General features: G+C 42.9%; 1 protein-coding gene across 1 annotated transcript in view; it reads right to left on the bottom strand.

Moving 5' to 3' along the window:
* The window catches only part of GOLPH3 (golgi phosphoprotein 3), an 88738-nt gene that overhangs the window by 26787 nt on the left and 39482 nt on the right, over positions 1-22469 (bottom strand). Inside the window, exons 2-3 of the mRNA XM_029579348.1 lie at positions 20902-21033; positions 14530-14644 (exon numbers count right to left, since the gene is read on the bottom strand). Of these exons, the coding sequence (XP_029435208.1) occupies positions 14530-14644; positions 20902-21033 (247 nt within the window). The remainder of the gene's footprint in view (positions 1-14529; positions 14645-20901; positions 21034-22469) is intronic.

The raw sequence follows: 22469 nt of genomic DNA, 5'->3' as shown, positions 1-22469 counted from the left end.
GCAACTGCTTCTTATCCTCCGATAACTGAGGAACTAGAGATTCGACCCACTTACTAGCCAGCTTCTTCAACTCGCTCCCAAACAAGAGCAAGCTTTTGAAAGGCAATTTCATAAGATTAGCTTTGGAGGTCGCACCGGCTGACCAATTCCTCGGCCATAACTGCCATCTGGCCGCTATTACTGAAGACACTCCTCTGGCCGAGGTGTGGACCAAATGGCAGCACACATTTGCTAAGACAGCGGGTTCCATAACTGCCCTGGAAGAAACTCCAGATTCATCAACCTCCTGAGAGAGAAGCAAACCAAAGCAAGCCACCAGGGAACAACAGGAAGCTATCTGCAACGTCATTGCCACTGCTTCAAATGCTTGCTTAAGGATGGCCTCAATTCTCCTATCATGCACATCCTTCAAGGCCACTCCTTCCTCCCAGGGATAGTCATCCGTTTACAGACGGCACAGACAAGCACATCCACTTTTGGAAAATGAAGACGCTTTCTCGCAACTGGATCCAGGGGTACAGGCCTTCCAAGGGTGTCCCATTAAGATCAATCAATTCTTGAATGGCCCCCATAACTGGGAAAAAAAAACCCAAGAGGCTTTATGCAAAGAAACTAAAATGGGATTTTTCTTTGGCTCAGACATGGACTCTGCTCCAGGAACTCCCATCATTTTCAACGTCTGGGAAATCAGGGCCAGCAATTCATCTCTATAAAAGAACCACAACATAGTCCTATACGGTTCTAGTCCCGGAGGAATTTCCCCATCCACCAGAAATTCAGGATTTGCCTCATCATCAGTGCCGTCCTGTCAGGAACACCTGCAGCTTGAGAAGTACTTTGGCACTTAAACAGAAGAGGGAGAGGCCACTGCCCGAGGAACTGACCTTACAGGATTGAACAGTGCTGAGGACTGCGCCTGAAGAAAGGATTGCAGTCCCTGAAAAAATTCCATCCACAAAAAGGCAGAAGAATCCATGCCAAAATGAGGAGGCACCTGTGCTGTGCCCACTGAGCTGCTGGCTCCTGCTGAGAAACCAGTTAAGGAAGTTCCAATATCAGGTGTTTCTCCTGACACATCTTTACCCATAAACCTCATCAGGCTTAGTAAAATCAGAGGAAGATAGTTCACCCTGAACCTCTAAACAGAGCTGGCACAAGTCAAAGGGCACACCAGGCTGAGTACAAGGCAAAATGCTAAGGCTTCTTAGCAACAGGCACATATCTATCTATCTATATATATGTGAGGAGAACAGAGGAACAGAGAGGGTGAACACTACCATCCACCTGACCAGAATGAACAGACAGATGATGAAATGCTAATAGAAATCGGAAACTAACAAAAACACCACCATAATAATAATGGGTGATTTCAATTGCTCCTATGTCGACTGGGAAAATGTCACAGTAGGACATGCTAAGGAAATAAAGTTTCTAGATGAAATAAATGACTGCTTCATGGAACAGCTGGTACAAGAACAGTCAAGGGGGTTGAGCTATTTTAGACCTAATCCTTAGTGGAAGACATGATTTCGTGAAAGAAGGTATGGGATAAACACTGTGGATCCATAAAGTCTAGAGGATGGGAATGAAGTAAAGAGGCATGGGGGTGGCTTGCGGGAATGACAGCTACTACCTGGAGATTAATATCCTAATTCAATAAAACAAACACACGGTTAATGTAACTCCAACATTGCTCTATGCTTCAACAGCAAGAGGAAATGTGAAAAAAAGGATTTGCATCCACAAAAAAGCAGGGGAGTAGCTTGCTTGATAAGGCAGATACTACCCCAAACCAAATAAGCCTGATACTTCACTTTCAATGATATCCAACATAGTTCTCTGCTTCAACGGCAGGGGGAATGTTGAAAAGATGATTTATATTCGGACAACCACCAACAAGGACTGAGTTGCATAAGCTGGATAAACATGCGTGAGAGTAGCTTGCTATGATGGTGGTTACTACCCCTAAACAATTAGCTAGATACTTCACTTAGATGCAGCTCCAGCACTGCTAACTACATTGATGGCGGGGGTGGAAGGGAAATAGAACAAAAAGTAACTTACAAGGGACAAGAGTAACAGGTAAGTATGGGGGGGTGGGGGGGGAGTGAAAGCTTGCTGGGCAGACTGGATGGACCATTTGGTCTTCTTCTGATATCAGTTCTATGTTTGTAATAGTGGTGTTATCACTACTGCTAAGTAGCACTAACGATCAAATCTGCCAGATAACTGGAAATCTACTGTAATAGCAATTAACTTTCAAAAGGGAGATGATAAAATAAGAAAAATGGTTAGGAAAAAAAAAATCAAAGAAGCTAGAAAAGTCAAAAATTTACATCAGGCATGGCCATTTTTAAAAATACCATCATGGAAGCCCAGGCCAGATGTATTCCACGCATTTAAAAAGGTGGAAGGAAAGCCAAACTACTATCAACATAATTAGAAGGTGAGGTGAGAGCGGCTATTCTAGCCAAAAGAACATCTTTCTAAAATAGGAAAAAGGGATCCGAATGAATAAATAGGAAACAGCAAATTAGATGCAAAGCATTAATAAGGAAGGCAAAGAGAATTCTGAAAAGAAGCTTGCTGTGGAAACAAAAAAAAACACTCAAACATTTTCAGGTACATTTGAAGCACAAAGCCTGTGAGGAAGTCAGCTGGACCATTAGATGATTGAGGGGTAAAAGGGGCACTAAGGGAGGATAAGGCCATAGTGGAGAGATTAATTGAATTCTTTGCTTCAGTCTTTACTGAGGAAGATGTAAGGCAGATAGTAATAGTTAAAGGTGGTGATTCAGAGGAACTGAAACAAATCTCAGTGAACCTGGAAGATGTACTAGAACAAATTGGCAAACTAAAGAGTAGCAAATCACCTGGGCCAGATTGTATGCATATTAGAGTGCTGAAAGAACTGAAAAAAGAAATTGCAGACCTACTGCCAGTAATCTGTAAACTATCATTAAAATCGGCTATGGTACCTGAAGATTGGAGGGTGCTTGCTGTTTGGTAACATGCTTTATAATTGGAATATTAAGTTTTAGTAAATGAAAAAAAATGAAAAAGGGTGGCCAATATAACACTGTTTTTTTAAAAAGGGTTCTAGGGAAACTACAGACCAGTGAGCCTGACATCACTGCCAGAAAAAATGGTTCAACTATGCTACAAAATTACTGAATATATAGACCGAAATCATTAAATGGGACAAAGTTAACATGGATTTAGCAAACGGGAAATTTTGCCTCACAATTTGCTTCCTTTATTTGAAGATGTGAATAAACCTGCAGATAAAGGTGAACCAATTGACATAGTATACCTGGATTTTCAGAAAGCATTTGATAAAATACCTCATGAGAGACTCTTGAGGAAATTAAAGTCATGGGAAAGGAGGCAATGTTTTATCGTGGATTGAGATCTGGTTAAAAGATAGAAAACCAAGTAGGGCTAAATGGTCAATTTTCTCAATGGAGAAAGGTGAATACTGGCGTGCAGACAAACAGGAGTAGTACAGAATCCAAAAACTATCAAATTAAAAAACAGTAATTAAATAAAACAGATAAATAAAAAATGAGAAAATACTATATATGTAACAATAAATATAATAATAAAAAATCTTTAATACAAATACAAAAGACAAGAACATATATTGCCATAAAATCAAATACCTAGAAACCTCACATGGCTATGTTTCGACATATAAGTCGATATCAGGAGTAGAAATTTGTTATTCAATATCCTCTCTTGTACCTAAAAACATTAAACAAAAGTCAAAAAAGAACATAAAATAAAATGGATAACGCACAAATAAAAACAAACATTAAAAACCAGACAGCAGTAGAAAATACTATATTAATAAAGTTATAAATCAATAATAAAAAAAATGAATAAAGCCAAACAGACATAGGATATGTACCTATAACTGAAGGGGAGATGTGGAAAACTGGCACCAAGAATATCAGGGGAGCATAAAATCTAATTGCTTATGCTATATAGAAAAAATAAAAATGACAAAAAAGCAATAGACAATATCAAAACAACAAAATGTAAAAACAATTAAAAGCCAACTTGATACATACCATTTGAAGATGTGCTACCACCAAACTCAACAGAAGAGTAATGATGGTGTTTATCTCCTTGATGGTGACACATGAACTACAAAATTAAAGAAATTATTCAAAAATGTCTTTAAACCATCAAAAACAAAAATATCAAAACAAAACAAGTATTAAAAATATAAAAATAAAAATATGGATAACCAGGAAAAAGAAGGAGAAGGAAGAGGTGAAAAGGCAGTAAAAAGGACAAAAGGGGGGAGGGAAAGGGACAAAGGATGGGTGGAGAGAAGAAAACAGGGATAAAAGAGGAAGAAGGATACTGGAGGAAAGGTGGGAAGGAAAAAGAAAGGGGAGGAAGACAAGAAAGAGGAATGGGTATAACAAATGAAGGGTGAAGGAAAGCAAAGATAAAGAGGAGGTAAGAAAAGAGGAGGGAAAAGGAAAAAAAGGAGGGGGACAGGGGACGGGGAAAAAAGGACAAAATAAAAAAAACTTTTCAGATGTTCCTAATCAATAACTCATATTTCTCATCAATCGGTTGCAAGAATTCAATAGAAGTAGTACATAGCTATTATGTGGACATGCCAACATAATATTAAACCTAAAAAGGGGGATATAATTGTAAGTTTTACTCGTAATTTGTAAGAATCAAACCTAGAAACAGTCTCATTTCACTTTCTTCCAGAAAAAATGCTTCTAACAAATCATTTACTAAATTATATCCTACAATCATCCCACTGAAAAAAAAACAAACCCTAATAAGAAGCAAGACTAATAGGTGAAATTTAGAAGCCTGCATGTGCCAAAACTGGGAGATAGATGAATGTCAGGCCTGTGCGGAGCGAGTGGATTTTAAAACCTGCCCAGGTACGTGTGTATCTGCCGCTGTGCCCACAAATATTTTTCTACAAAATGGGAGGGGGTGTGGACTGGCCATTCCTGGATTTCTCAAGGAAACCAGTGCATAAATACTTATGCACATAACTGGGCGCCGGGGTCCCCCACTGCATAACTTTACTTCTATGGATGGCGTGCAAGTTACAAAACAAAAAAATATAGGCATGCCAGCAGGGCTTTAAGGGTCGGGGTTAACAGGGGGAAAAGGAGGCTATTAAACTAGGGGACTGAGCACGAATTGGTGAAACTGGCAATGAAGCGGATACGCATTCCATTTAAAATCCCACTTACATGGTGGAAGCGGAAGTTGCACACACATGCGCGCATCCATTTAAAATTATGCGCACATGTACGTACATCCAGGCTATAACATGCGCCCGCAAACCTGTTTAAAAATTATCTAAGTCAATAAAAGAGGCAGAGGAAGAGAGAACATCACTTAAAAATGTTCTCTCTAGAGCAGTGGTCCCCAACCATGTCCAATTCGGCATGTTTCAGGGAGCCCGAAAAAAATCAGGATTTTCCCATTTTTCGCAAAAATTCGTTTTTCTGATTAGTGCGCACTAACGGGAGTCAGTGCGCGCTAACTCCCCGTTAGTGCGCACTAACAAAAACTAACAAAAAGTAACAAAATCTAACGGTTTTTGTTAGTGTGCACTAACTCCTGTTAGTGCGCGCTAACGGGGAGTTAGCGCGCACTAACTAAAAATAGATTTTTCGCGAAAAAAAAGACCCGAACCGAAAAAAAACGACATTTTCCATGGTGGCCGAAAAACGAAGAACGACACCCGACACGAACACAAAAAACGATGCACATCTCTACTGGCCATAAGCCTCTTTTTTGGTTTTTTTTTTAATAATGTGCTCTTCCCCTCCCGCCCTTTTGCTTCTTACTAGTTTTTGATGGTTGTTTAAGGATATAATTTAGTAAATGATTTATTGGAAGCCCGTTTTCTGGAAGAAAGAATCAAGTTAAACAGATGGTTTCCATGTTAGATTCTTACAATCTACTAGTAGAAGTTACATTTTGTGTGTGGATGTTTTGCTGTCCCCTACTTTTTTAGGTTTAATATGTTGGCATGTCCACATAGTGGATGTGTACTTCTTGTACTGAAGTCTTGGAACTGACGGGTGAGAAGTATGAGTTATTGAGTAGGAGCATCTGAAAAGGGGTTCTGTCCTTTTTCCCCATCCCCTCTCCCCTTCCTCCTTTTTCCCTCCTCATTCCTCTTTCCCTTTGTCCCTTCCTTCCTTCCCCTTTCCTCTCTCTTCCTCCATTTTCATTTCTCTTATACCCACTTCTCCTTTCCTTCCCACTTCCCCCCAGTTTCTTTTATCCTCTCTCCTCCCCTCTCATATACTCCCCTTTTGTCCCCTTTCCTTTTCATTTTCTTCCCTTTGTCTTTTTTACTGCCTTTTCCTCTGCCTCCCCTTCCTTTTTTCTCAGTTATCCATATTTTTTTATTTTTAATCTATTTTTATATTCTTTAATACTTATTTTATTTTGATATTTTTATTTTTGGGGGGTAATTTTAGTTTTTGATGGCTTAAAGACATTTCTGAATCATTTCTTTAATTTTGTAATTCATGTGTCACCATCATGGCGATTAAACACCATCATTGCTTTTTCACTGAGTTTGGTGGTAGCACATCTTCAGATAGTCTGTATCAAGTTGGCTTTTAGTTGATTTTACATTTGTAGTTTTGATATTGGCGTTTTTGTCATTTTTTTCTTTTTAGCATAAGCAACTAGATTTTATGCTGTCCTGACATACTTGAGTGTCAGTTTTCCCCACTTCTCCCCTTGACTTATAGGTAAATATTCTATGCACATTTGGCTTTTTAAATTTTTTTTAATGTTATTTACTTAGGCAATCTGTTATATTGTGCAATATTTGACAGTTAAAAACTGTCTAGTTTTAATGTTTATTTTAATGTTGTATGTTATCTATTTTATTTTATATTATATATCTGTTCTTTTGACTTGTGTTTGATGTTTTTAGGTACAAGAGAGGATATTGAATAAAATTTTCTACCCCTGATGCAGACATATGTTGAAACAAAGCCATATAGAGTTTCTAGGTATATCTGATTTTATGGCAATATATGTTCTTATCTTTTGTATTTATATTAAACATTTTAATTAGATTGTGCTTCATATATATTCTCATTTTTTATTTTATGATCTATTTAATTACTGTTTAAGTTATGAAAGTTTTTGGATTCTGTACGACTCCTGTTTGTTTTCTGCTGTGGTTTATTCTTCATCTTAATTTTGAACACTGGAGTGCCTCAGGGATCTGTATTAGGACTGTTGCTTTTTAACATATTCATAAATGACCTAGATATGGGAACAAGTGAGGAGATCAAATTTGCTGATGGTGCAAAATTATTCAAAGTTGTTAAATCACAAGAAGATCGTGAGAAACTGCAAGGGGACCTTGCAAGACTGGGAGACTGGACATTCAATAAGGCAGATGACATTTAATGTGAACAAGTGTAAAATAATGCATATAGAGCACAGCTACCCAAATTATAGCTACACAATACAAGGTTCCACATTGGGAGTCACCACCCAGAAAAAGGATCTAAGCATTATCATGGATATTATGTTGAAATCCTCTGCTCAGTGTGCAGCAGCGGGCAAAAAAGCAAATAGAATGCTATGAATTATTAGGAAAGGAATGGAGAATAAAATAGAGAATATCATAATGCCTCTGTATCGCTCCATGCTACGACCAAACGCTTAGTATTGTGCATAGAATTACAAAAGGTACAGAGAAGGATGACCAAAATGATAAAGGAGATGGAACGATTCCCCTATGAGGAAAGGCTAAACAGGTTAGGACTCTTCAGTTTGGAGGAGAAGAGACAGCTGAGGGGAGATAGGATAGATATCTATAAAATGAGTGGAGTGGATGGGTAAACGTGACAGTTCTTTACTGTTTCAAAAAGTAGAAAGATAATGGAACATTCAATGAAGTTACTAGGTGATACATTTTAAGACAAATAGTTGAAAATATTTTTTTACTCAACTCATAATTAAACTCTGGAATTTGCTGCCAGAGGATGTGGTGAAATTTGTTAGTGTAGCTACGTTTAAAAAAGGTTTAGTCAAATTCCTAGAAGAAAAGTCCATTAACTTATCAAGTTGACTTGGGATAAGGAGCATGGAATCTAATTGACCTTTTGGGATCCTGCCAGGTAATTGTGACCTGGTTTGGCCATGGCTGTAAACGTGGCTTGATGGACCTTTGGTCTGACATAGTATGACAAATCTTATGTTCTTATGTAAAATCCAATCTCCTGCGTTTCAGTAGCCATAAAGCTGGACCTCAAATATAGAGTTCAGAAAACGCTGGGGCTTGGGGTAAAACAACTGCCCCATCAATTAGTTGTTGTGGAATCAGCACTAAATCAGGCAATAAAAACCCCAAGGATCTTTTCCAGTACTCTGCTGGGCAAAGACCCCAGGTTGCTAGACAACTTTGGGAAAAAGATTGCCCTAAGCTTGGTGCTTCCTGCCCACAGACTTTTCAGGCATTTCAAAGCAGATTACATTCAGGTAGTGTAAGAATGTTCCTATCCCCAGAAGCAATGGTGGGTGAAATGACTTGCCCAAGGTCACATGGAGTGACAACAGAATTTGAATCCTGGTTTCCCTGGTCTAGCCACTAAGATATTCACTGCGCTACATTGCCACTCACCAGTTTTATATGGTACAGTATTTAAATAGTTGCATTCTGAAACAAACTGCTGCTAGGCCCAGGGGACATGGGCCACACTGGATAACCATAGGCATTTCAGGACATGGAAGAATGTATATAATCACTTCACTCTGTCAATATATGACCTGTTCGACACTAGTCTGGTCATTATTAGTGGCCACTAGAGCTTGCTGAATAACTTGGCTAAGGGCTAGCAGTCTGTGCAATGATGTGAACAAATTGGTGGATTTTCCCTGCAACAGAATCTCTTTGGAAATAAACTCGGGGAAACGGTTGCCCAAATCAAGGATCAACAAGTGGTGGTCCAGTATTTCTTCACAGGCTCTGAGCTAGCAGTCTTCATTAAGACATCCCTACTTCCAAAGATGCCCTTTCTGCCAATTCCAGCAGTATCATGCACCACCTGTGCTTCTACAACTTCCACCTAGAGGTTGACAGCATGGCAGACATCAGCCGAAAATGATGCAATGGGCCCAGACCAAACCTGGGCCTAGGTTTTGACCAGCCTTGACATCCAAAACTCAGTCCCTACATTAGGGGGGAAGGATTCACTCTACCTGAAGGAGTGGCACAAGTTCACTAGAGAGTTCTTGGTATGCTCATGACTGTGGAACCCGGTTACCGCTTGCTCTTTTGCTGGCTTCAGGCACTACCTAATTTTTCAACTTTCAATCTGGATCCATCATGTGTGTCTTACCTCCTTCCAGGAGGTGGAGTCGCTTCTTACACAGCAGGCAATAGAACCCGTCCCTTCTGACCAATATGGGCAGGGATTCTATTCCCAAGAAATCATGGGGATTGAAGCCCATGCTGTTTTTATGAAGTCTGAACAAGAGCGATACTGTCAGAAGCTACTGTGCAGGTCACTACAACTGTGACTGTCAGCTAAGACTAAGTTCTTACTCAGCACAGTTGCTCATTAACGTGAATGCAACTATTTGCCAATTATTCCCATTGAAGGACTTTTGACCAATTAGTGAATTTTTACCCTTTTTCTGCCGTCATATCTTACGGAGATGTCTGAGACCTTTTGGGTTTTATCTGTCATCCACTAAAAGGTATTTTGCTGGATTAACCCTTTGGTGTCGAGGCAGACCCCTGGACTTGTGCAATACTACAGAGGGTGAGAACAATGGACTGAAGGCCCTGAAAGAATTCCACCCAAGAGAAGATTGTCAGGTCCATGCCTAGGCCAGGAGGAACTGGGGTAGGTACCACTGAACTGCCCTCTCCCGAGGAGGACGCAGTCCAAGGATTGTTCAAATCCAGGGTACTACTGGATAAGATCATGGCTGACCCGTCCTCTGACTGGGAGGGGACTGGGCTTGGAGAAGTTCTGAGAGTCCAGCCCTCCCTGGGCCTCCTCACAGTGCTGACACAGGAAGGATTCAAGGTCAGACTGTGCAGTCCTAATATGGCAGGCAGCACAAAAGAGTGTCGCTTGTGCTTCTTTGCTGTTGGAGCCTGTGTGTTCAGCCAGCTAGCGCTTGAACTTGAGTGCGCACAAATCTGCCCTGACACACGCAAGTATAAGCATCCAGTTGTATGCAAATGTATGCATGTACTTTCCCGCGTAGGTATGCACACAGGTGAGCACATATGTATGCGAGCACTTATGTGCGTAATAGGGCTGGCCTGCACAGCTCATACCAATTATCTATGGGGGAAAATAGCACCGCACAAAACCACACTGCCACGACCTGCCACGTGGAGTGCCTCACCGAGCCTAGCCCATCGGAGGGCCGCTCAACCCGCTTGGAAACCCCCTTCTTTTACCCAAACGGGATCGGGAACATTGTCGGTATGGCGCGCCGAGCAAGAGACCGAAGGAAAGGCTTACAGGAGCCCTTCCACATCTCTGAATCGGAGGAAGAGTTCTTTTACTTACCTAGGCTCAGTGCTTACTGGCTGAGTACAGAAACTGCAGGAGGACAGGGCATAAGCTGTCACCACGGCGCTTGGCTTCTTGCACCCGCTGCCTTTCAGCTGCTTAAGCAGCAAAGTCCACGCCAGGAACCGGCTACCAGACCAAAACACACCTCTGAGGGATCTCGGAAATCACCTCAGGATTTCTCAGCTGGGGGAGGGACCATTAGGTATCACTGCAGGAGAGCAGGGCTCAATCTTTCTCCAATTTAAAGCTAAAATTTAAAGGTTAAATTTCCTCTTCTAAAAAGTACTGTGTTCCCGATAGGGAAGGCACAATCCACATTTGCTAGGAGACGGAGAGACACCGAATGGCTGAGGTCACTAAGGGGGGGTATACCAAGGGTGACATAAGCTTTGAAACCTGGCTCAGTCTCCATCTGCTAGCAGGGAGCACATAACCCATTGGTCCTGAGTCCATCTGGCTACACGGCATGCTACAGAGAATACACACTTTGAAACGTCTGTAAGCCAATGCCAGAAGTCTAAGAAATATGGGAGGGTTAGAGTGTATAGCAGTGAATGATGAGATAGACTTGAACTGGCATCTCAGAGACATGGTGGAAGGAGGATAACCAATGGGATAGTGCCATACCAGGATACAAATTATATCGCAATGATAGGGAGGAGCAGCTTGGTGAGATGGTGGAGCTTTATTGTCTGGGATGGCATAGAGTCCAACAGGATAAGGATCCTGCAAAACACTAAATGCACACTAGAATCTTTATGGGAAGAGTATAGCAATACGACTATTTTACCATCCACCTGGCCAAAAAGATGAGATGGATGATGAAATGCTAACAGACATTAGGGAAGCTAACCAAATTAATAGTGCAGTAATAATGGGAGATTTCAATTACCCCAATATTGACTGGGTAAATCTAACATCAGGACATGCTAGACAGAAAGTTTCTGGATGGAATAAATGACAGCTTTATGGAGTAATTTCTTCAGGAACAGACAAGAGAGGGAGCTATTTTAGATCCAATTCTATATGGAGCACAGGATTTGGCAACAGTGAGCATAACGTGATTAGATTTTAGTTAGTGACTGGAAGGGGGACAATAAGTAAATCCATGGCTCAAGTACTAAACTTTGAAAAGGGAAACTTTGATAAAATGAGAAAAATAGTTTGAAAAAATTGAAAGGTGCAGCTGCAAAGGATACACGTGTACAACAAGCATGGACATTGTTAAAAAATACTATCTTAGAAGTGCAGTCCAGATATATTCTATGCATTAAGAAAGGTGGAAGGAAGGCCAAATGATTGCTGGTATGGTTAAAAATGGAGGTGAAAGGGGCTATTTTAGCCAAAAGATCTTCCTTCAAAAATTGGAAGGGTCCATCTAAAGAAAATAGGGAAAAGCATAAGCACTGGCAAGTTAAATATCAACTTAATGCCCAGATCTTTTTCCTAGGTGGTAACTCCTAATATGGAACCTAACATTATGTAACCAGAGCATGGGTTATTTTTCCCTATATGTATCACATTGCACTTATTTACATTATATTTCATCTGCTATGACGCCCAATCTTCCAGTCTCACAAGATCCTCCTGCAATTTATCACAATCTGCTTTGTGCCTCCCCTGTTTTATTGTACTTTCCACCTCTTGTTAAATTGTAAACCGATATGTGTATTTTAATGTCGGTATAGAAAAACTGTTAAATAAACTGCTCTGAATAATTTTGTGTCATCTGCAAATTTGATCACCTCACATACTCCTTTCCAGGTCATTTATAAATATTAAAAAAGCACCGGTCCAAGTATAGATCCCGAGGTTCTCCACTGTTTACCTTTTTCCACTGGGAAAACAGACCATTTAATCCTACTCTGTTTCCTGTCTTTTACCCAGTTTGCAATCTACAAAAGGACATCGCCTCCTAAGCTTCTCATGAGGGTCTTTGTCAAATGCCTTCTGAAAATCCAAATACACCACCATCTATCGATTCGCCTTTATCCATGTTTATTCACCACTTCAAAAATATATATCAGATTTGTGAGGCAAGACTTCCCTCGTGTAAATCCATGTTGGCTATATTCCATTAAATCATGTCTATCTATATGTTCTGTGATTTTATTCTTTATAATAGTTTCCATAATTTTCCCAGCACTGAAGTCAGGCTAAAGAGTATAGTTTCCCAGATCACATCTGGAGCCCTTTTTATATAATCGGGGTTACATAAAGTTCACACTTTCATGCCCCATGGACAATCTATCAAGAAACGACAGTAAATTTGGACAAGCAGTTTTGTGCTGCCTGTTCACGCATTAGTCCACTCTACATGGTGGGGTCCAAGTTGCTTTTTCAGCAAGTGTTACACTGCAACCCTCAATTTGGGACTCCTCATGTATCATGACTAATTCAATCTTGTTTGTTGACTGAGAAAGCAAGTTTGCTTACTGTAAATAGTGTTCTTTGGAGACAGCAGGATGAATTAGCCATGCTTAATTACCAGCCTGCCTCCCTGGAGAGTCAACTACTCAGCTATAGCTCAGCTCTACAATCAACTGAGGGGCTCACAAGGCAGTGTTTGCATGGGAACACCAGCAACTCAGTAGAGCAAAAGCTCTAGGAGCTAGGAGAAAAGGTTTTAATGCCGCATCCATGTTACGGCTAATTCATCCTGATGTCTACTGAGAACACTTTTTATAGTAACTATGCTTTCCTTTGGATTGCATATAATAATTTCTATGTAGATCTACCCAAAATGGATCAATCTCATTTGGGCAGACTGAATAGACCATTGTCATCTGGATGGAGTAGCTTAATGGTTAGAGCAACCTAATGGTTAGAGCAGTGGGTTTCGACCCAGGGTTCAAATCCCACTGTTGCTCCTTGTGACTTTGGGCAAGTCACTTTAACCTCCATTGTCTCAGGTACAAAATTAGATTGTAAGCCTTATGGTGTTATACCTATAGTACCTGAATGTAATCTGCTTTGATTAACACTTTGAAGTGCTGAAAAGCAGAATATAAAAAAAATCTAAAAATAAAATAAATAACTCTGTTGTCATTAACTATGTTACTAAGCTTCTGGGTGCTCTCCAATTTAAACTTACATTTTGGATTATTTAATTATACTAAGTCACAATATTTTGGGAAAAATTTGTTACATAAAGAAATAACTGATAAACTGATTAGAAACATTCAAAATATCTGATCAGTGTGACAAATTAACAGAGATAAAAGAAATTGCTTATAAGGCTGTGAAAGGGAACAGAAAGCACAAGCACCGAGTTTTCATATAAATAGCTGCTTACTTGAAACACCATTTACTACATCAAAATACAGCTGGTTTGACAGACTGAAGACCAAGTAGGAGGATGCGGCTTTCTGACCACAAAAGTGAATACTAATACATTCCTTCCACAATATATGTTTTAGAATTTAGTTATTTTGTTTGTATTATTTAAGTAGCAAATCTGCCATGCCCCTAATCCTTAAGAGCAACCTGGTTTTCAGTAGTCTTATAAAAGCATGCTCTCCTTGGCTATAAGTTCCTGCTAACAGAATCTAAACAAAATATGCTGGGGATGAGATTGACATAGAAAAATACACTGCTGATTTAAACGATTGTTCGGTCAGTTCTAATTTTTTAAACAAGGAAAGAGGATCTATAGTGAGGTGACATGCTTTATAATTAGGAACCTTCATTTTCAGTTTCTATTTTATTTTCTGTGGGAATTTCAGTGTTTATTATAACAAAATAAACAGGGGAAAGATCAGTGGAAAAAAGTCTCACTTTTCTTTTTTTTTTTAAATCACACACACACACAAATTCCCAGAGAATATAAAATAAAACTGAAAATGAGGGGCCTCTTTACAAAGAAATGTGTAGCAGACAGTACATGCAAAAAAATTTAATTTGGCAATATAGCAACATTTTTAGAAAAAATAATTCAAATGTTATATTCATCTCTCACCACTAAGAAGTTCAATCCAGTTTTGTACAGTTTCTGGAGGCTGTGTTTCTTTAACATGCTTAAGAGCTTCATCAAGAAGAACATCCCCTGTTGGTGCATCAGACTTGCAAATCACCTGTTAAAAAATAAACAGAATGCATTCAAAAGACAACTTTTAGATGAGTTGCTGCATTTACTATACCATGAACATCAGAAATGGAAATACAAATAATTATTCAAAACATTAGTCACCAGCAAAACAGAGCTGCATAAAATCAGCGAGACTCAAAAATGCTAAACATAAGAAAGAATCCCAGTGCATGTTCCAGCAGGAAGTAGTCCCATTTACAATGCGGGCGTTTCCTGTACGACAGCCACATATTTTCAGCAGTCTCTCAAATTCTGCACAACAAAAGGATGTTGTTTGGCTACCTAAGTCTGCTTTATGACTTCCAGACCAGATCTGCTTCACAAACAAATTAAAAAAATTTTCCTTGCCATCGATTCCTGTTCCATTAGGTCATAAAGTCAACAGAACCTGTGTGAGACTGCAGCAGCTTCAAAACAGTAGTCTTCTCATGTCCGCGTACCAGGGTCTTCTTGGCCAGTCTGGTGCCACAAGAAGAACTAGGCCCCGGTGTTTCTGAATCTTGTGGATGATGGCGCCCAGCAGAGGCCACGGAGGAAAGGCATATAGCAGAGTCCCTGGAGGCCATGGCTGAACCAGGGCATCGATTCCGTGTGAGAACGGGTTGCGCTTGCGGCTGAAGTATCTGGGTACTTGAGCATTGGACTTGTCCGCCAGTAAGTCTATGTCCGGAATCCCCCAGTGATCCTCAATCATCTGGAAGGCTGTGGGTGACAGCTGCCACTCTCCTGGATTTAGGCTTTCTCTGCTGAGGAAGTCTGCCGTGGTGTTGTCCTTCCCGGCAATGTGGACGGCGGACATGTCCTGAAGATTCGCCTCTGCCCAAGCCATCAGTGGGGCGATCTCCAGAGATACTTGTCGACTTCTGGTTCTGCCCTGACGGTTGATGTATGCCACCGTGGTGGCGTTGTCGGACATCACCGATTGCTCTGTTCTTCAGTCTGTGAGCAAATCGAAGGCATGCCAATCGGACTGCCCGAGCCTCTAGACGGTTGATGTTCCAAACTGACTCTTCTCTGTTCCACCGCCCTTGTGCGGTGAGTCCTTCGCAGTGTGCTCCCCAGCCGCTCAGGCTGGCATCTGTGGTGACCAGAGTCCACATGGCGGAGGACATCTTCGAACCCCTGCTCGTGTGGTTGGACTGTAACCACCACCGTAACTGGGTCCGTACTGTGGCAGGCAGAGGTAGGTGCGTGGAATAGTTCCAGAAACTGGGGCTCCAGCGAGAGAGCAGGGAGCGTTGCAGAGGTCTCATATGGTTCCTTGCCCAAGGTACCACTTCCAGGGTGGATGCCATGAGGCCGAGAACCTGCAGATAATCCCAAGCTATGGGCCGACTGGCTCCCATCAAGTACCGGATACGCGTCTGAAGTTTTAACCTTCTCTTGGTAGTGAGACTGACTGTGTCTGCCTGGGTGTCGAACTGTACTCCCAGGTATTCCAGCGACTGGGAAGGCTGTAGGCAACTCTTGCCGAGGTTGATTACCCAGCCCAAGCTTTCCAGAAGGGCGATCACTCTGTCGGTTGTCAGATGGCTCTCCTCTCGTGATTTCGCCCTGATCAGCCAATCACCTAGGTAGGGATGGACCAGGATTCCTTCCCGTCTGAGTGCCGTTGCTACCACTACGACCACCTTGGTGAAGGTCCGCGGTGACGTGGCCAACCCGAAGGGCAGAGCCCGGAATTGGAAGTGGCGTCCTAGAACCTTGAAGCATAGGTAGCGCTGATGATCCGGATGGATCGGGATATGCAGGTAGGCTTCCGACAAGTCTAAGGCCGTGAGGAATTCTCCTGGCTGTACTGCGGTCTTGACGGAGCGCAGAGTTTCCATGCGAAACCTCGGGACCCTTAAGTATCGACTGACTGACTTGAGGTCCAGTACGGGCCGAAAGGTGCCCCCTTTCTTGGGTACCATGAAATAAATGGAATAGTGTCCAGAATTCACTTCCCATGCAGGTAACTGGGATGATGGCTTTCAAGGACAGGAACCTCGCCAGGGTAGCTTCCAGTGCTGCCTTCTTGTGTATGGGACATGAAGATTCCACAAACCTGTCCGGAGGGAGGTGATGAAAGTCCAGATAATACCCCTCTCGGATGATGGCGAGGACCCACTAGTCCGACGTAATCTCGACCCATCTGGGGTAGAAGAGGGTTAACCTGCCCCCTATGGCCCGTCCCCCAGATGAATCGGCGGATTCTCATTGTGAGGCTCGGCCGGGACCTGAGCCCGGGCCTGCTCCCCTCTTGCGCTGCTTGGTCCGAAAGGACTGATTCCGGGCCTGAGGACGAGGTGCCTGATAGAGACTCCTGTAGGGAATGAAGCGCTGGGAGCTTCTACCCCTGGAGGGCCTTGGAAAGGCACGCTGGTTCCTTCTAAACCGATCTTCCGGCAGTCGAGGTACTGGAGAGGCGCCCCATGTGCTGGCCAGTTTATTAAGGCCGCTGCCAAACAGGAAAGAGCCCTTAAAGGGCAATCTGGTGAGGCGTGTCTTCGAAGGAGCATCGGCTGACCATTTCCGGATCCAGAGCTGCCTCCTGGCGGCTACGGAGGATGAGATCCCCTTGGCTGTTGTCCGGACTAGGTCTGGCTTGTTACGGCGGTTACTACCCCAAACCAAATAACCAAATTACTACCTCCACCTTCCTCTATTCCTGATGCCTTTCAACTAGCTTGATCACTCCATTCTTATACTTCACTTTCAATGCATATCCAGCATAGTTCTCTGCTTCAACAGCAGGGGAGAAGAAAAACTGTTACTTCACACATCCAGCAGAGCTCTCTGCTTCAACGGCAGGGGAAAAGAAAAACTGATACTTCACGCATATCCAGCATAACTTCAACGGCAGGGGAGAAGAAAAAAGGATTCACACTCACAAAGCGGGGAGTAGCTGGCTTGATACGGCGGTTACTACCCCAAACCAAATGTGCCTGATACTTCACTTTCGATGCATATCCAGCATAGCTCCCTGCTTCAACGGCAGGGGAGAAGATAAACAACCAATAAGGGCTGTATAACATAATCTGGGTAAAAACAAATAAGCATGGGTGTAGCTTGCTTATTGCGGCGGTTACTACCCCTACTACCCCTAACTAATCAAGCTAGATATTTCACTTGGATGCAGCTCCATCACTGCTCTCTACATTAATGGTGGGGGTGGAAGGGAATTAGAACCAAGAGCTAAGAGAAACAGATAAGTATGAGAGAAAAAATGAGGGAAGCTTGCTGGGCAGACTGGATGGGCCATTTGGTCTTCTTCTGCCGTCATTTCTATGTTTCTATGATGCCGCATCCGTGAGGAACGAGAGAGCTGACTCCATGTCTGCTGCTGGAGCGTTGTTCCTGACCTGTGACAAACAGGAACGCGTCACCACTGTGCAGCAGGTTGCGATCCGCAAAGATAAAGCTGCCACCTCAAAAGTCTGTTTCAGAATGGCGTCCAGTCGCCGGTCATGAGGCTCCTTGAGGGCCGCCCCCCCTTCAACTGGAATGGTAGTGCGCTTGACCACAGCGCTAATCAAGGCGTCCACCTGAGGGCACGCCAGCAGCTCCTGGATAGCCGGTGCTAGGGGGTACATGCCCATCAGGGCCCGACCCCCTTTAAATGAGGCCGCTGGTGCAGCCCATTCTAAATCTATCAGTTGTTGTGCCGCTTGCAAGAATGGAAAATGGCGGGCTGTAGGACGAAGACCTTCCAGCAGGGGGTTCTGCGCAGAGGGTACCATAGCGCTGGGACCTGTAATATCCAACTCCGCCAGGTACTGAGACACCAGGTCGGAGAGATTCTCCTTAGGGAAGAACCGCCTCATGGTTCTATATGGCTCAATCCCTGAGGGAAGTTCCCCTTCGTCCGGGAGTTCGGACTCGTCCGGTGAAACCTCCTGGTCCGACTGATCCGGACTGTCTAGCGGCGGGAGGTCCCGCTCACGATAAGGGCGTGAGGGTCCAGGAACAGGATCCGCTGGAGCCGCAACCGCAGCAGCAGTCGTAGCAGCCGCCGCAGTCGCAGCCACAGCAGGAACCGCAGGGCCTGGACGAGAAGCCGTCTGCATCTGTACAAAGGCATGAATCCCCTTAAAGAGATCCACCCAGGAAATTGAAGCGGTCTCTAATCGCCAGGGTACAAGATCCCCCGGGATTCCAAGATTGGTCGAGACTGCCCGCTAAATCCGGGGTAGCCCCTGGGGAACTGTCAGCAAATCATGGCTGAGACTGGTCCTGGCCTGCGGGTCCCACGGCCTCCTCACATTGGGCACATAGGGAGTCTGGCTCTTCACTGTGCGTGGCTCTAAGCTGGCATGCGGAGCAGAGGCCAAGGGCTTTAATGCCGGAGGCAGGAGGCGCCCCCGCTGAAGACGCTGAGGCGTTCTGTTCCATTGAAAAGTAAGCGCTTAATGAAATGCGGCAGCAAGATACGCTTAATAGAACAGGCGCACAATAATATGCGGCAGCAATATACGCTTAATATAACAGGCGCACAAAATATGCGGCAGCAATATACGCTTAATAGAACAGGCGCACAAAATATGCGGCAGCAATATATGCTTAATATAGCAAGCGCACAATAATATTCGGCAGCAATATACGCTTAATAGAACAGGCGCACAATAATATGCGGCAGTAATATACGCTCAATGATATTCAATATGCTCTCAGCAATATGCGGTTAGCAATATACGCTCAATAGTATCCAATATGCTCTCAGCAATAAGCGGTCAGCAATATACACTCAATGGTATTCAATATGCTCTCAGCAATAAGCGGTTAGCAATACACGCTCAATGGTATTCAATCTGCTCTCAGCAATATGTGGTTAGCAATATACGCTCAACAGTATGCAATAGGCTCTCAGCAATATGTGGTTAGCAATACACGCTCAATGGTGTTCAATATGCACTCAGCAATAAGCGGTCAGCAATACACGCTCAATGGTATTCAATATGCTCTCAGCAATAAGCGGTTAGCAATACACGCTCAATGGTATTCAATATGCTCTCAGCAATAAGTATACGCACAATGATGGATACAATATGTGCTTAGTCATAGACATGCGCCTATCACGGGCGCTCAATACCTGAATAAGGCCCACAAAATGGCGCCCTCCACGGCGTGCCACGCCGCCGATCCTCGGTTCCTCGGAGACCAAAAATAAGAGATGTACGCCTTACCTGATCCTCGGCGCTTCCCGGCTGGAACCCGGGCGGTCTCGACTGTGGGGGGAGAGGGCAAGTACCTTCACCGCTGCGTTTGAGGATATGCACCCGCTGCCTCGTCCACGCCGGGACCGAGGCGCCTCGCTCGCCAAGCCCGAGCCTCGCCCGGGGGCTATGTCCCTGCCGCGATTCGGCCACCGGACAGAGGTCTTAAACCTCCGGGGGATCACGGAAATCACCCCAGGAAACTCTACTGGGGGAGGGACCCCAAGGGTATCACCGCAGGAGTGCGGGGCTCGATGTTGCAGTAGAAATTTAGTAAGAAGATAGTAGAAAATAGAAAGTAGATTGGAAACACGCTCAGCGAGCGTGCAGGCACTGCCCCAGAAGTCCTAAATAGGGCAGCAGGGAAGAAACCTCCCTGCTGCGGCGGCCCCGGGGAATGGGAGCGTCGCGGGGCCGCGGGGGCTGAGCGGTAAGGGGGGGAAGAGGCTGGCACCACCAGCTTTCCCCGGCACGCCAGAGAACCTTGCTGCAAAGGAAAAAACAGAACCGGAGAAACCAACAAATTAAAACTTACCCAGCAGGATATCAGAGTGCAGGAAGGGAAGAGGAAGGAGGAAGAAAGGAGACTGTAAGCAGCCCTGCCTGCAAGCCCCAAGTCACTCCTCCCTCAAACTATAACTTTTTTTTTTTTTTTAAACTTTAAGCGTCAGCTTGATCCAGCCTAGAAACCATACAAAATAAAAGAAGGATAGCCTTCCTAGGGGGGAAGCTCCAGGTTCCCCTACTCGCATCTGCTGGAGTCAGAAGTATACTGAGCTCTTGTAGAGGGTGCACATGTACTTATGCCAGCACCCTCCGAAGCCTTGTCTGACTCCATCTGCTGGATGGGGGACATAACCCACCGTCTGGACTGATCCTGGTACATACAGGGAACATACACACACATATATGGATACAAAAGTAGACTTAGGACCACATGTACTAATTAAATGTTTGCCTCACAGACAGAAAATGGAAGAAAAACTTTAGTACATCTGGCCCTCAGGTTTTCTAAGTTCCTATCTATTTTTTCAAATACCTTCCTTACCTTTCTTGTTAATAGACCTTTGCGCCTCATACCACAAGTCTCTAAGTGCAGACGACCTCTCAATGCCAGTTCAATCAACATACAGCCACGTAAACCAGATGAGATGCAGTCATTCCAAAAGGATGTGTAGCCCTGAAAAAGAATCACATTTAATAGAAAATAACTAGTTTTGTTTCCACACTAAGCAATAAAATGTTATTTGGCTGAGAAATGATTCCCATCCATGTGTCTCTGCGAATGAAAGCTTTGGCACAAAGATCTCAACCTTTTTGAGCTGAAAGCCAGATAGAGAAGGAAACTGTTGGATCAAATCTCTAAAAAATGATACTAAACTAAAAAAAAAAAAAAGTTTACAAAAGGAGTAAAAGGAAAATAAACAAAGTATAATAAAGCCAAATAACTGTCAAACTGAAATTGAGCAATATAGTTTGAAAGCATACAGAAATACTTGAATTACTTGGAAAAATTTTTAGGAGTTCAGCATAAACCTACTAGTTTCAATTTAACAAATTGCAATAAAAACTGATATAGTGCATCTGTTAAGTCTCTGAGGAGTCAGACTGAAAACATTTGTTAAATAAAAAGTTTCCTTTGCTTGTGTAGCTTTGTAAAAAGTTTAAAAACAAGACCGTTCAGTGTTCTACACCAAAAATCTTTTTTTTTTTTTTTTTTTTTTAAACTACCATTTCGCTAAGGAACCCTAGTTGGGAAGACCAGAAAAGAACATAAGATTTGTTATTTCGGGAACAGTTCAAAGGTCCATCAAGACCAGAATCCTGTTTCTAACACTGGCCAACCCAGATCAAAGGAATTGGTAAGATCCCAAAAGTTTGACAGATTCCTTGGTGCTTAACTTATCCCAGGGATAAGCAGTGGCTTCCCCTAAATTCATCTTAATGATTGTTTATGGACTTTCCTTCCAGGAACTTGTCTAAAACTAAACAGTTTTCACCACATCCTCCGGCAACAATTCCAGAGTTTAATTATGCAGAGTAAAACAAGATTTTTTAATTGTCTTACATATATCACCTAATAACTTCATTGAATGCCCCCTAGTCTTTGTGCTTTTTGAAATAGTAAACTGTATTTACCCGTTCCACTCACCTCTACCACATCTTTCCTCAGCTGTCTCTTCTCAAAACTGAAGAGTCCTAACCTCTTTAGCCTTTCCTCATAGGGGAATCCTTTCATCCCCCCTTTATCATTTTGGTCGCCCTTCTCTGAACCTTTTCTAATTCCACTATATCTTTTTTGAGATGCGATGAAGAGAACTGCACACAATGTTCAAGGTGCGGGCGCATTATGATATTCTCTGTTTTATTCTCCATTCCTTTCCTATTAATTTCTAGCATTATATTTGCTTTCTTGGCCACCATTGCACACTGAGCAGATTTCAACATATCTACGATGAAGCCTAGATCCTTTTGCTGGGTAGTGACTCCCAATGTGGAACCTTGCATTGTTGCTATAATTTGGGTTGCTCTTCCCTACGTGCATCATTCTGCACATGTTCACATTAAATGTCTTCTGCCATTTGGATGTCCAGTCACCCAAGTCTTCCAAAGTCT

This window comes from Rhinatrema bivittatum, chromosome 1 (assembly GCF_901001135.1).
Source record: "Rhinatrema bivittatum chromosome 1, aRhiBiv1.1, whole genome shotgun sequence".
Lineage (NCBI taxonomy): Eukaryota > Metazoa > Chordata > Amphibia > Gymnophiona > Rhinatrematidae > Rhinatrema > Rhinatrema bivittatum.
Note: the sequence above shows the minus strand (reverse complement) of the source record. Positions and strands in the feature narration are given on the sequence as shown.